At 38.0% G+C, this 15,442-nt stretch overlaps 1 protein-coding gene across 1 annotated transcript in view; it reads left to right on the plus strand.

Moving 5' to 3' along the window:
* LOC135690969 (uncharacterized) overlaps window positions 1–15,442 on the plus strand; it is a 114,997-nt gene that overhangs the window by 63,151 nt on the left and 36,404 nt on the right. The window contains exons 49-61 of the mRNA XM_089115935.1: window positions 2,683–2,883; window positions 3,622–4,044; window positions 4,625–4,856; window positions 5,206–5,558; window positions 6,550–7,396; window positions 7,867–8,141; window positions 8,447–8,939; window positions 10,187–10,461; window positions 10,700–11,447; window positions 11,638–11,915; window positions 12,630–12,770; window positions 13,640–14,027; window positions 14,138–14,409. Of these exons, the coding sequence (XP_088972061.1) occupies window positions 2,683–2,883; window positions 3,622–4,044; window positions 4,625–4,856; window positions 5,206–5,558; window positions 6,550–7,396; window positions 7,867–8,141; window positions 8,447–8,939; window positions 10,187–10,461; window positions 10,700–11,447; window positions 11,638–11,915; window positions 12,630–12,770; window positions 13,640–14,027; window positions 14,138–14,409 (4,926 nt within the window). The remainder of the gene's footprint in view (window positions 1–2,682; window positions 2,884–3,621; window positions 4,045–4,624; window positions 4,857–5,205; window positions 5,559–6,549; window positions 7,397–7,866; window positions 8,142–8,446; window positions 8,940–10,186; window positions 10,462–10,699; window positions 11,448–11,637; window positions 11,916–12,629; window positions 12,771–13,639; window positions 14,028–14,137; window positions 14,410–15,442) is intronic.

Here is a 15,442-nt window from a genome sequence, read left to right on the forward strand (position 1 = left end):
GGGATAAAATTTGACTAAAATTTAAGTGTACAGCTAAAGAAGATACTCAGTGTGCTGTTTTATTGGCATAATGTTTGATAAAGAGGGAGCTAGGTGAACGCATCGAACATAACAAAGACCTACAACACAATCCAACCAATCTAACCGACCTCGTATTCGTTTCTCGTATCTCGTATGTTTCTCGTATTCGACGAATAGTGTCAAGGAGACAAACGTTTTTGTAATGCTTAAACATGCTCCTTATAACTCAGAAAAGAAACAAATTACATTGACAGAAAGGTTGACTCATCCAGTCAATTTACCCAATCTAACTAATCTAACTAATCTAACTAATCTAAACAATCTAATAAATCCACAACGACTTATATGACCAATGAGGATTGGTTGAACTCTGATGATTGAGCTTCCACCGTGTAACACAGACAAAAACAAGCTTCATTGACAGAAGGATTGAATCATCCAGACAATCTAACCAATCTATCTAATCAACACTGACATATACGACCAATGATGATTGATTTAACTCTGATGATTGAGCTTGCACCGTGTAGCACAGAAAGAATAAAACTACGCTAACAGAAAGATTGAATCATCCAGTCAATATAGCCAATCTATCCAAACTATCCAATCAAAATCGACATTTACGATCAATGGTTATTCATTTTTTTCTGATGATTGAAGTTGCACCCAAGAATAACAGAAACTAATAAACCATGTTAACAGCAAGATTAATTCATCTAGTCAATCTCACAAATCTAACCAATCAGCCTGACGTATCCGATTTATTCTAATGACGGAGGTTGCACCGTAAAAAGCAGAACCTCGCAAGCTTCATTCATCCAGTCAATCATCCAGTCAATCTAACCAATCTTACCAATCCAGCCAAGCTACCTAATTCAATCAATCTAACCAATAAATACTGATGTAAACAACCATTGACGATTGATGTTGTCCAAATGATCAAGGTTACACCATTTAACATAGAATCTAATAAGCTACGGTAACAGCAACATTGAATCATCCAGTCAATCTAACCAATCTTACCAATCCAGCCAAGCTACCTAATTCAATCAATCTAACCAATAAATATTTACGTATACGACCAATGACGATTGATGTTACCCTGATGATCGAGGTTACACCATTTAACATAGAATCTAATAAGCTACGGTAACAGCAACATTGAATCATCCAGTCAATCTAACCAATCTTGCCAATCCAGCCAAGCTACCCAATTCAATCAATTTAGCCAATAAATGCTGACGTAAACGACCATTGACGATTGATGTTACCCAAATGATCAAGGTTACACCGTATAACATAGAATCTAACAAGCTACGGTAACAGCAACATTCAATCTTCCAGTCAATTTAACCAATTTTACCAATCTAACCAATCTTACCAATCCAGCCAAGCTACCCAAGTCAATCAATCTAACCAATAAATACTGACGTAAACGACCATTGACGATTGATGTTACCCAAATGATCAAGGTTACACCGTATAACATAGAATCTAACAAGCTACGGTAACAGCAACATTGAATCTTCCAGTCAATCTAACCAATTTTACCAATCTAACCAATCTTACCAATCCAGCCAGCTACCTAATGTAATCAATCTTACCAATATATACTGACGTATACGACCAATGACGATTGATGTTACCCTAATGATCGAGGTTACACCGTATAACATAGAACCTTACAAGCTATGGTAACAGCAACATTGAATCTTCCAGTCAATCTAACCAATCTTTCCATCTAACCAATCAAAGCATTCTAACTAATCAAAAATGGCATATACGACCAATTATGATGGATTTTTCTGTAACAATTGAGAATGCACCATGAAACACAGAACCTAATAAGCTACATTAACAGAATCTAACGAATCTATCCAGTCAACACTGACGTATACGACCAATGATGGTTGATGTAAAGGCAGTCTGTCCCCTCAATGATTGGCTAATATGAACAATAGCTTATCCTGCCTTAACAGATTACGCTGCTCGCTTTGGCTGGGCTGGCCTGGCCAAGCTGCGGCAGTGGACGACATTTGAAACTTCGAGCAAAAAGGCTATCAGAAGTGGCAAGAAGATTTAATAACTGGAATTGAATGATGATAATGGAAGAATTTATCTTCCCTGTTGACTGATCTGTCGCAGAAACAAAACAAAACTAAACAGAGACCCAAATTTTTCTGGGGCACAGCTTCACTACAACGGGAACACAGCCATTTGATTCAAAAGCTCTGGAATGCATGAATTTCACTCCCGTGAAAGTAAAGTTGAGCACAATAGGGGACAAACTGCCTTTAACTACTTTGATTGAGCTTGCACCGTGTAACACAGAAGAACAGACTACATTAACAGAAAACTTGAATTATCCAGTAAATCTTAACAGTCTATCCATTCTAGCTAATCCAACCAATCAACACCACAGAACCTATCAAGCTTCATTAACCGAAAAACTGAATCATCCAGTTAATCCGACCAATCTTACCAATCCTACCAATCTAACGAATCAATATTGACGTATATGACCAGTACAATTTATGTTACTCTAATGATGAAGCTTGGAACGTATGACACAGAAAGTATCAAGCTGCATTATCAGAGAGACTGAACCATTGTTCAGTCGTGTGTATGCCATCTTAACGTGAAAATATTTCACAACTTTAGGCTCTCATCGTCGACCAGTTGACCATCAGATGAAGAATTGGAAAGACACCAAATACCAGCAAAACCAAACCCTTACGCTTAACAAGGCTGCACTTGGATTGGAAATCATCCACAAAGTTGGGGATCATGTGAAAAGTTTCGTTAGGTTTCCTGGCTCGGTTTTCGTGTTGTCAAGAATCCGAGATGAAACTGAATATCAAGGTACAAGAATGGGGATATCATTATTAGTATGAATCGGGATCACAAGTTAGCATTGCTGTATCTACTTTGACAAAGAAAACATACGACGATGCATAATTGCCAAAATCATTTCATCAAGTTGAAAACAAGGAATAATAAAAACATAAAACGGATTCTCTGTTACTTAGAAACTCCCGCGAATGAAACTGATATGATTATTTGTGTATCACGTAATCACATTCGTAACGCATGGTGTATGATGTTACTTCGAAACGCACGAAGCCTAACGTAACGTAAGAAATTCATTGTATTTGATGGACAAGCAAGTGGTAGAAAGACACATTTGAAGTTAACTCACATTTATTGCTACTGAAGATGCATCAGGCCAACCGGGTTTTAATTTGAAGAAATTTGCATTTCGAATCGTGATGAATAAATAGCTTTCATAAAAATATTATTGCACAAAGATTTTTTGCTTCTTTTTTTGTCAGAGTAAGGCCAAAATCTTATAAAAAAGGAAGTTTCTTTAATTAACCTTTGGATACCTTTAAGATATTTTACATAGAGTATTTCATAATGGTAGTTTGTGGTAAAAGAAGATAAATCTATGGTCTTTTAGCATACATGAGTAAATGAAATTTATCACTTTTTAGTGAAGTTAGTGAAAATTTGCGTCTAGCAATGATATTTGATTTTACATGGCCTTTGCCATACTGTGCACCGGACATGTTTTACGAATAAAATTGTATTCAATTTCAGATGAAGGTGTTAACGATGAAGTGTACCCCGGTTATACAGCCGGGTCTTACAACCCGGATGTAGGCACTCGTTATGAATCCGGTCGCCTCTTTCACGGCTATGAGCCTGACTATACCGGTGCTAGGGATAGTTACGGCCAAAACCCAATGATGGGCAGCACCACTTCGTTGGGTGACGGCTTTGCCGTTTCTGAACCGGGAATGAAGGTGGATCAGTGGAGGTTGATGGATGACGCCAATAGGCCTCGTTTCAATCCGGATGAGAGGAAGAAAGCCACTTCTTTCGTAAAACTCAATGAGGAGACCTTGGAACAAGGGAAGCCAAAGCAGCACCAGAACATCAAGAATGATAAGCTTGGCAGTTCCTTGGCTGGTACCGTTGGTGCAGAAAATCGGCAGGCCGACAGCAAAGCTGGCAGTGGAGGTAGGAATTTTTTAACGTTTTTAAATGTTTTGATCTCAATTCAACATTCCTTATTGATGAAACCTGACATTTGACTGGCATTGACATAGAGGGAAAGGAAAACCAAGTTCAGAACGCCTTGTTTCGACTGCTATATCAAAATGAGTAAGGTTATCATGCATGTTGCTGTTTATAAGTGCATTTTGTGAACTATTAGCATTAATATAAGAGTGCATCAGTGCAATCCTGCCTCAACTTGACTTTCTCTCTTACCCGAACCAAATCATGGTTTCCAAAGTACACTTCGATTTGTGCATTTTTCTTAGCTTTTGCAGACCATGTTCGTTTGGCATGCTCTTTCGAGTGTCGTTTACCATAAGTGCTTACATGGATGAATTTCTTAACCAAGCATTGATTTTTCAGAGATTTAATTGTCTGCCAGTATTTATCTGTCATTAGTAAAAAATCATCAAAATTTGCAAATTTCATTTGCCCTCTCTCAAGGCGTATCTTGCTCGTATTCAGTTTAGAATTCCATAGACCTGCGTTGGTTCATTCGCGATTTTTTATACATCGTATGAAACCCAAGTTGTCTCTCTAGGTTCGTTTGAAGACGGAGCACTTAAGGCCCATAACAAGTTTCGATCAGTTCATGGCAGTCCAAAAATGACATTGGATGACAGCATGTCGAAGGACGCTGAGGCATATGCAAAAGAGCTGGTCGAAAAGCAGAGTTTGGTGCACAGCCCTGACCTAAAAGATGGCGAAAATCTTGCAATGAAGTGTACTAGCTCTGGCGAAGAAATGACCGGTCAGGAAGCAACACTCAACTGGTTTGTCCAACTCCTTTTTGATTTGTAGGGGAGGGGGAGGGGGGAGGGGGCTTTGTCAAATGCTTTCTCTGCTTGAAGTCATATATCATGGGCTAGGAATGAAGAATCTCTGAGTGCACTGTGAATTTGTCATTTTGAACACATGATCAAGTTTGTCGCAAATGTCATTCCTGTAACATAACATGCTGCAATCTAGTCGCGAATATATTTTCAAACGCAAATTTGGGATGCATGTACTTAAAAATATAAATCAAGCTGTTTTTCCAGACAAATCGAGCTGAATTTCCAACGATACATTCATTCCAATATGTTTTAGCATAGTGTAAATTTTTTTTAAAAATCCTTTTAGGTACAAGGAAATCTGTTCACCTGGCTACGTATTTGGAAGCGAGCAGCCAGGAGGAGCTGGCCATTTCACGCAGGTCGTTTGGAAGAAGAGCACCCAGCTGGGTATTGGAAAGGCAGTTGGCAAAAAGAACGGCATGACCTGTACATATATCGTAGGAAGGTACCGACCGGCAGGGAATTACAAGTCACAGTTTGCTGACAATGTAGTGAAAGGGTCGTTCAATGAAGGCAAGTGTTCGGATCTTGAAAAAGACACCCAGGATATCGACTCTGAAACGGGCACAGGCACTGCGGCATTGCATAGTTATTCTTCGAATTCTGTTTCTAAGCAAAGCAGTGACAGGTTTTCGAAAGGTGGGTTCTGTTTCTTTGTTGATTGAATTGGTCGTTGAATTGCAAAATCATTTTGGCAATTTGTATTTGCAAGACCTAAGAAAATGGCCGAAATGGTAGCCTGAAAAGCTACTTCTGATGGCTTACATCAGTACTCACCTTGAAATGGCTTACATCAGATAAAATGCATTTATTTTTCGTGAAGATATTGGGATTAGAGTAGACTGAATATTTTTAGCGCGTTGCGATGTTATACACAAATAAACTTAGACCCCGTTTACACTGTGCCGGATAAATTTTATCCGCATCAAAATTAGTTCAGATGGGCGTCGCGTTTACAGTAGACCCACGCTATCCTCACGAATTTGAGAGCGGCTATCCGCACAAAATTAGTTCACCTAGGAAAGTGGATTAAATTAGCTCGGATAGCTATGTGGTACAGTGTAAACGCTTTTATCCGGATAAATTTTATTCACATCGTATCTTGATCGAAAGCGATTGGCTATTTTATCCAATTTAGTTTGCACTGTCTCCCAATCAAGACCATTCGCCATCTTGGCTGCCTTGTTGTCGATAAATACTCGTGTTAAGAGTGCAGTATCTTGCCAGTCCATGTAAAATTAGCATACTTGTCAGCTTTCCTTACTTTCGTTGCTAGTTCAGTGTCATTTTGTTTCAAGAACAAACTTTTAAAATAAACTAGGCCTAATTTGTATTGATGATTATGAAGAGAGAATGAAGTCTTTTTACGTTGGCGGGAATTTTGTTATTATTTTATTGCCCAGAGAAGACTTCATTTTGGGCGTTATGTGCATGATTTAGGTCATGTGACTGCAGTTATCCGGCACAGTGTAAACGAGAGGGCAAATGGACAAAATTTGTGCGGCACAGTTTAAACGCAAATCAATCCGAGCAAGTTTTATGCGGATAAATTTTATCCGGCACAGTGTAAACGGGGTCTTAATCACTGGAATTTATTAATTTTTAACGCTTGGCTATTTGTCTTTTATAGACCCAATACAAAAGGGTGTTCCAATCATTAAGTTTATTAAGGGTTCTCGAGGGAAAAAGAAGAAAGCAGTCAAGGGTAAAAAGAACTTGAAAGGTAAATTCGGACGAAAGACAAATAAACTTAGGCAAGGGACACAGAAATTTGGTGATAACGGCAAAGTTGGATTCAAAGATATTTCAACGGGTGATAGGAGTCAGAAAGATGGATCTGATGAAGAAGAAGGCGATAAGGATGGAAAGAAAGAAAGCGATAAGGCTGGAAAGGAAGAAGGCGATAAGGCTGGAAAGAAAGAAGGCGATAAGGCTGGAAAGGAAAAAGGGGATAAGGCTGGAGATAAAGAAGGCGATAAGTCTGGAGATAAAGAAGGCGATAAGGCTGGAAAGGAAGAGGGGGATAAGGCTGGAGGTAAAGAAGACGATAAGGCTGGAGATAAAGAAGGCGATAAGGCTGGAAAGGAAGAGGGGGATAAGGCTGGAAAAGGGAAAGATGAGAAGAATGGAGACAAAGGAAATGCTGGAAATAGTACGGAAGGTGCTGATGGAGCTGGAAACAAGGCAGCTGAGGAGGATTCCGAGGGACTGTCAGAAGAACCAGGCAATGACTCTGGTGAAGGGCCGGAAAATTTCAAGGAAGAAGGATTGGCCGCTCACAACACTTTCCGAAAGGTGCATGGAACCCCTGCGTTGACATTAGATGAAGGGATGTCAAAGGAGGCTGAGGCCTACGCGCAATTGATTGCGAAGGAGGGCAAGTTATTTCATTCATCATCAAAAGATGGAGAAAATCTCGCAATGGGATGCAATACTAGGAATTTGCAAGTCTCTGCAGCTGAGGCTGTTAAGGATTGGTAAGATTTTAATCAATTATTTGGATTGAACCTTTACAGCCGGATGACGTTGATCACCTGATAACTATATTTATTTCGATAATTTTTCACCACAAGCTATAGTAGTGCAGTTTTTTAGATTTCTAACAAAATGGTCGCAATTGTTGGACCCAGATTTACAGTCTTAAACCACCTAGTTCCTCTGATCCAATTCGGAAAAACACATCTCCTATAGTTGCGAGCACAGTAAAACTGTACCTATAGCAAAATGGTTTTATGAATAATACTCCTTGTTGATTCAGTTTGGGTTCAAAGATTGTGTATCTTTAGTGTATAAAAGTTACTATTTTGAGAAAGAAGATGTGTTTTGTATGATTGTTCAGTCAATTGATCGAAAGGTACCCCCATTCAAGATTTGCGCCTGGCAAACGCTATTTGACCAGTTTATAAAAGCTTCCATTATACCGTTGTCTGCTCTCACTTGCAAACAGGTATGGAGAGGTTTGTAAGCCAGGCTACAGCTTTAGTGGGACAAGTGCTGGTGCTGCAGGGCATTTCACACAAGTTGTCTGGAAAGGAAGTTCTCAGCTTGGCATTGGGGTGGCAACAGGCAAAAGTGCTACTGGCCTCTTCTGCACGTATGTCGTTGCGAGGTATCGACCTCCAGGCAATTTCATTGGTGAATACAAGGAGAATGTTCCCAAAGGCGAATTCAATAAAGATGTTTGCTCGAAGCTTGATCAAATGGCGCAAAACGCTACCAAAGGTACCAGTATTTATATGGCTTAGTCAAGTTAACATGTATCAGTTGTTAATCAAGTAATCACTGCATGTGAAGTAGCTAATGCTATATATAACAGTTCGCGATTAAGGTCCCAGGGACTCTTTTACCTGACCTCGATTTGGTTTTAAAAAGTATTCGTTTTAGAATTTCTGTTCCCATCAGAATTTCCCAATTTCTGTAAGCGTCAGACTACTTTTCTTAAATTTTAAATAGCTCTTTATGAATAACTTTCTTACCCATCATGAAGAGAATTTTTTAAAGAAAGAATCTTTTAATATTGTTCTCAGGTCCAGAGGGTGAAGAATCCCCTGAGGGGGAATCACCAGAAGAGGAGAAGCCGGACGAAGAGCCAGAAGAAAATGGCGACGCAGAGGATGGAAATGAAAAAGAAGACAAGCCTGATGCGAAACCGGACGAAAAACCGATCGAAAAACCAGATGATAAAAAGGAAGAAAAAGACAAAGAGAAAGATGAAGATAAAGACAAAGAGAAAGATGAAGATAAAGACAAAGAGAAAGACGAAGATAAAGATAAAAATGAGGAATCGCCGGATGATTTTGGCGATAAAGGACTTAAAGCCCATAATATGTACAGAAAGATTCACAAAACTCCGGAAATGAAATTGAATGAAAAAATGTCGAAAGAGGCAGAAGAGTATGCAAAGAAATTAGCAGAAGAGAAGAAATTTCGACACTCAGATTCGGAGGATGGCGAAAATTTGGCAATGGGATGTTCCAGTAAGGACGAGGATCTCACCGCGGAGGAAGCCACTGAACACTGGTGAGTTTACAAGATCAAGTTTGAAACTTTTCAAGTAAATTGCTAACATTAATTGCTATTTTTCTTGTATGCTGACGAAACTTGTGACAAGAACTGCAGCAGTTTAATAAGGGTAAAAAAGACGTTGTCATACAGCGATTTTTTGCTTAAAAATACTTAGTAAGTACTTAAGTATGCGATGTTTTTGAATTTCCTTTCCATGGAAGCACATCACTATGTTGAATTTGTTCCATCTGCACTGAGAAGTGGCCACTAGAAGACCTTAAAGTTACGAAAGATCTCTTCGGTTTTGGCCTTTTTTCACAAAAAAATTGGATAATAAGGTAAATAGGTCATTCGCTTTTTTCTCATCCAATTTTTTTTATCCAATTTTCGACTGTTTTGTCATTTGAAGAGCACATTGTGATATTCCATCAGAAGTTCAGAATTAATGTCATAGATGGTCAAAATTAAAAAAAATTAGAAAAATGTCTTTTTAACTCTCTTATTCGATATTAGAAAAATACTTCAAAAAATTTTCCAACAGTCATTGCAAAAAGTTTTTCTTCATGTTGTTTTTAAAAGCTGTTGTTAATATCATAGATTAATAAGAGGATTTTTGAGAACTGTTTGAGAAAACAATAACAGGGTACTGTTTTAGATTTTCTTCAAATGAATTCGGAAGAGTTAACTATTTAAAAATGTTTTTGGGAATTCATACCAGAAAATTCTTTATAAATTATCAAGAATTGAAAAGTCACGACCACCAGAGGTTATTATGCATAATTTTTATCTAATGTAAAACCATTTAAGGTTATTTAGCATGGAATAGTGACAATTTTAAGATCATTGGGCAAGGATGGTCATCTTTTAATTATATTTTTTGGAATCTGTCTGAATCAAAACCAAGGATTTCGATCTGTGTAGACAGAAAGAGTTCGTTTTCGCTCTCAGAAACTTCAACTAAGTAAGAGTTAAGCTGCCACTGATTGGTCAAAACAAGGAACCAATCAAACGCACCATCCTCCACGTGTCATTTGATCCGCATCTGGATATAAATTTCTGCTTAACTTTGGTCATTTCGGACTTTAGACTTTGAAGATTGTCGGATAAAATTGCTTCAGTATGCTGTTTTTGCGACCATGCTATGTTATGATTCCGCTTTTCTGTGCCATCTTCAAATTTGGCGGAACCTAATGTTGGTCTGTTGGATTGATTCTCCCAAAATCGGATACATAAAATCAATTCAAGCCTTTTTGTATTCAAAGGTACAAGGAGGTATGCAAGCCTGGCTATCCATTTGATGGTTCAAGCAGCAGCAAGACTGGACACTTCACCCAGGTTGTTTGGAAAGACAGCAAAGAGCTCGGCATTGGAATGGCCAAAGGCAAAAGCGAAAGCGGCATGTTTTGTACCTACGTAGTCGCACGATACAGACCCCCAGGGAATTACAGGGGCAAATATAAGCAAAATGTTGCAAAGGGATCCTTCAAGAAAGACATTTGTGACAAACTGTCTGAAATGACGCAAAAAATTTCAGAAGGTACGTTTAGCTGATTTGATTAAAATGTCTGCCATTATTTTGTCTCATTTACTTTGAATGCATCAAAGATTTATTGTTTTCACCGAAATTTTTGAAAAGGAACAAGCAAAATATTCTTATTGAAAGAAATTAATCAATTTTATGATACATCTCAGCAAAGCATTCGCAACAGTGAAGGATAAATGAAAAGCATTTTGTGAAACATTTGTTATGTAAAAGTCTTTATGAAATTTTATAGGTGGCGGTAGAGTGAAAGTAAAAACTGCGCTGTCAAATGCAGTCACAATATCTACAGATGAAAAGCTTGGGAATGTAAATTCTGCCTTTGCAGAAGGTGCTGGGGCCAAAGATGGTGAGCAGGAAGGCAAAGGAGGAGCTGCTGAAGGTGGAAATGATGCAGGGGGCTCTAATAATAGCACAAGTGAAGGGGAAAAGTCTGAAAAGAAACCAGATGATGTTGGTGTAGGGGCAGAGGGAAATCAAGGATCGGATGATATTGGGATACAGGCAGGCGGTGATGAATCGAAAAATAGCACAGGTGGGGCTGCTGGGGCTGGTAAGGACTCTGCAGGTGATGCTGCAGGGGATGGAAATGGAGACAAGGGGGCTGGAGCTGGTGAAGGTGGTGATGATAAGGGAGGTGAGGGTGCAGGCAATGCGGGTGGGGACGAAGAAGGCAATAAAGAAGGGGATAAGGATAAAGGATCTGAAGATGGAAAAGCAAATGAAGAGCAGGAGTCAGACAAAGGAACTTCTGAATATTCGAAGCAAGGCGCAGATGCACACAATATTTTACGGAAAATTCATAAAACCCCGGATGTAAAGAGTAACGATAAGATGGCAGAAGAAGCAGAAGCTTATGCAAAGGAGCTTGCCGCTACGTTCAAATTTGAGCATTCGAAATCAAAAGATGGAGAAAATCTGGCGATGAGCTGCAGCAGCAAAAAAGGAAACGAACTATCTGCTGCTGATGCCACCAAAATGTGGTATGTTGACTTTGTAGGTTTCGTTACAAGTTGAAGATATGTTGTGAGTTAAAGTGGTGGTTCGATTTTTATAAGCAATGGAAAAATGAAAGCTGTTTCTGGAAACCTTCAAATGTTTTCGGTTTTTTGTAGATTGAAAATCTTTTTAAAATGATTTTAAACAAAATTAAACATTGCATTTACTTTCTAGGTACAAAGAGGTCTGTAAGCCCGGTTACAATTTTAAATCCGGCTCCTTCAGCTCGGGTACCGGTCACTTCACGCAAGTAGTTTGGAAAGGAACGAAAGAAATTGGTCTTGGCCGGGCGTCGAACACCAAAGACAACGGAATGGTGTGTACTTATGTGGTTGGAAGATACCGACCGGCCGGTAATTTTATGGGAAAGTTCCAGGAAAATGTGCTTGAAGGAACGTATTCAAATAGCATTTGCGATAAACTGGATGAAATGATGGCAAAAGTAGATAACGGTACGATCTTAATTCTGCTTTGCTTCCTTCTCTCAAGGTTGCCTCTAAATTTTCCATTTATGGCGCTATGGTCTGGAAGACAGGACAGTTTCGAGTTTTGCGTTAGATAAGATCGCCCCGGCAGCTGGTATACAGGGAATGGAACATTCTTTGGGAGACCGGTTTATAGCAATCTTCTTTCCGCTATCTGTGAACTTTGAAACTCTTTCCTTATGCTGTCTCTCTCACTATCTGTTTTAATCGGTCCTCCACCAATGCTGCTTAAGTAAAAAGACTGCAATTGTATTTTGCGATAACTTGTTCTTGTAAAAATCTATTTCGTTTCTATTCTGCGCCAACTTTATTTCTTTGGGAATCTTTTCATCTCAAATTCGCTTCATATTATAATGCGTACGTAACTGAGCATGCTCGGAAAAATGAAGCTAACTTTGGGGAAGGGATTTTTGATTACGTTGTCAACTGTATATATGTAAGAAATTATAATTAGCAGATTAAATTGCCTTGCCTTTTTTATTTGAAAGCTTTCAAAACATTTTGTGAATGATAATAATAATAATAATAATAATAATAATAACAATGCACTTATAGAGCGCTAAAATCTATATACATATATTCTAAAGCGCTGAACAACTTAGTATTAAAAACCTTAATTTACAGAAAGTAAAGCTAGAAATGCTGAATGCCATTTTTTTTAAAATTAAAAACCTTTTCAAGGTGGGTCTAAATCTGGAAATGGAAAGAAAATTAGTTTGGGAAACAAACTTCTCAAAGGCATCAGGAACTTCAAAACCGGATATCCACAGTTGAAATATGGTGGCAAAAAGACCGAAAAAGGAGTAAAATCTGGAGGAAAAGGTAGGCTTATTTTGATCGATCTTTCAATCTACAATCCCGGACAAAATTGTTGAGACAAATTGCAAGTTTTGCAATTTTCCACTTCGCGTTGCCCCTTTAAATTTTATTACCCCTTTCCCCCTAATGTTGGATTTGTAGTTTTATCATTTGTCCTTCAAAATCATGCATTCAACATTGAATTGGAGGAAGGGGAAGAGCCTTTTTTCAAAAGAAAGTGAAAATATCAACTTTCTTTGTAAAGTCTCAACTGTTTTTGTCAGGGGTTGTAGGTATATCGTGCAAACTATCAGTAGCATATGTTGTTCATATGGATGACATGACATATTGCACAGATCTTTCGGTTTTCAAATTCTTCTTCACTACCTCCTTATAAATTTGGTTCAAAGAGGATTAATAACAAAATTATTAAGTTGATAAAAGTTACCCATTATTCACGACTGTTTTGCCTCTTGTTGTGTTTGTGGCATATACCAGAGTTGATATTCTCTTATTTGATATTGCTGCTCCAAATATCAGCGGTATTCACTGAATTTGTGCGCTGTCAGTGGATTATATTATTCCTGTATTCTTATTTTTTATTTGCCTCGCTCATTTTGCTTCATAATTAATCTTATGCACATATTCATGTTCATAATATCTATCAATTTTTTCTGCTTGGCTTCATGTTTGATATAACATTTTCATAAAATTCAGCTTTGACATTTTGTTTCTTCATCGTTCCTTTTGGATTTTGGATCTTTGCAAGCCAAGAACGATAAACAGATTTTTATTGGTGGAAAAACGTGCTACTCTGCTACGTCTCCTTACAAGAAAAACAGCAACATTGTGTTGATATGCTCCAGGCATTCATTTTAAAATTTTTGTTGCAGGAAAATCATTTTCATTTGTAACAACAGAGGAATCCAAAAACGATAAAAGCTTTGAGAAAGGGAACAGAAATTCAGGAACGGGGAAATTTAACAAAGAACCATCTACAAAAAAATTTGCTGATGATTCTGGCAAGGATGCGGGGGGATCGGGAGGAGGAAGCTTCGCTGAAAATGGTTTGAAAGCTCACAATATGTTCAGGAAGATTCACGGTGCGCCAGAGATGAAACTTGATGAGAAAATGTCGAAAGAAGCGGAAGAATATGCAAAGAAACTGGCTGACATGGGAACATTGCAACACGCCGATACTGACTATGGAGAGAATCTTGCAATGAAATGTTCCAGTCAGAAGGGAGAAGAAATGACTGCAGAGGAAGCTACCAAAAACTGGTATGAAGTTAGAAATGGCTTGTATTTGACTAACATAAATGTTTTTCGCAGTAACTATGAAGAATGCATTGCTTTTAGTGGATGTTGTTTGAAGTCCATTTTTCTTCAAGGTACGCCGAAGTTTGTCAACCTGGATATAGTTTCGGTTCAGAGAGTGGCGGAGGAGCTGGTCATTTTACTCAAGTTGTTTGGAAAGGCAGCACCGTTCTTGGAATTGGCAAAGCAAATGCTGAAAAGAACGGAATGTATTGCACGTATGTAGTTGGAAGATACGAAAAGGCAGGCAACTTCATTGGAAAGTACAAAGAAAATGTGGAGAAAGGATCATTTAGCCAAGATATGTGCCAAAAATTAGATGACATGATTTCTGATATTGGATCTGGTAAGTAGCAGTTCGAGTTTCTTTTCTTTTTTCAAATATTGCCAAGATTTTTGCAATCAGTTTTCTGTAAAATTAAATTCGTGTGCAACTGTTCTGTATATTGGATCTAATGTTAATTTGCAATTGTTCCTTTGAAAAAAGCAAACATTTTACAACATACTTAAAGCTTTTTCGTCTGACACTCCTCAGAGCATAAAACGTCAGAATAGATTCTGAAAAAACACGATGGAAAAATATATACCCAGTTGTGGATCGAAATAGCAGTTTTGGAGTCAATCTACATAAAAACGAAAAAGCCGCCATTGTGTAGACAAAAGGAGTTTGTTTTCTCTCTTGGACTCCATTGGTAATTTTTCTTTAGGCTCGCGGCACTGATTGGTCAACTATACCGGTCTTGTGCTTGCGTTTTTCTGATTGGCCTATTTCGATCCACAACTGGGTATATATTTTTCCATCGTGTTTTTTCGGAACCTATTCTGACGTTTTATGCTCTGAGGAGTGTCAGACGAAAAAGCTTTAAGTATGTTGTAAAATGTTTGCTTTTTTCAAAGCCATTTTCAAATTCTGTACCGCAAAAAAATTGTTCCTTTCTGGAACATCGAGGTATTATCAAGGTGTTTTCAAGTTGTTTTAATCTCAAGGCGAGGAGAAGTCAAGTTAATTTCTGCGGAAAAGGTTATAAAATCTGAAAATTAGAATATAATCAATGATATGTCAAGATAAACAAAGATTTCACTGTTTCCATTCTTTTGTCTGAATTTTACTGTTTTTGTTTTATTTACTTGCTCCAATTGCTTGTTTTTTTTCGACTTAGGACTCTGGTTTCGACTTAGAACTGGATTCGAAAGGTTTTCCATAGGTTTCAAAAGACATTGTTTTCAATGAATCGTTTCTTTGCGTCTTTTCGTCTTATAATATTTGCTTAGAATATGACGAAGTAAGTCATCAAAAGTGGGAAATCTTTATAGCCTTGTATTAGCCTGTGTAGAGCCAGTCTTAAGGTTGGTAATGAAATAAAGACGTTAGTTAAAAA

The sequence above is a fragment of the Rhopilema esculentum genome, chromosome 4 (genome assembly GCF_057945365.1).
Source record: "Rhopilema esculentum isolate cy_ngs chromosome 4, ASM5794536v1, whole genome shotgun sequence".
Taxonomy (NCBI): domain Eukaryota; kingdom Metazoa; phylum Cnidaria; class Scyphozoa; order Rhizostomeae; family Rhizostomatidae; genus Rhopilema; species Rhopilema esculentum.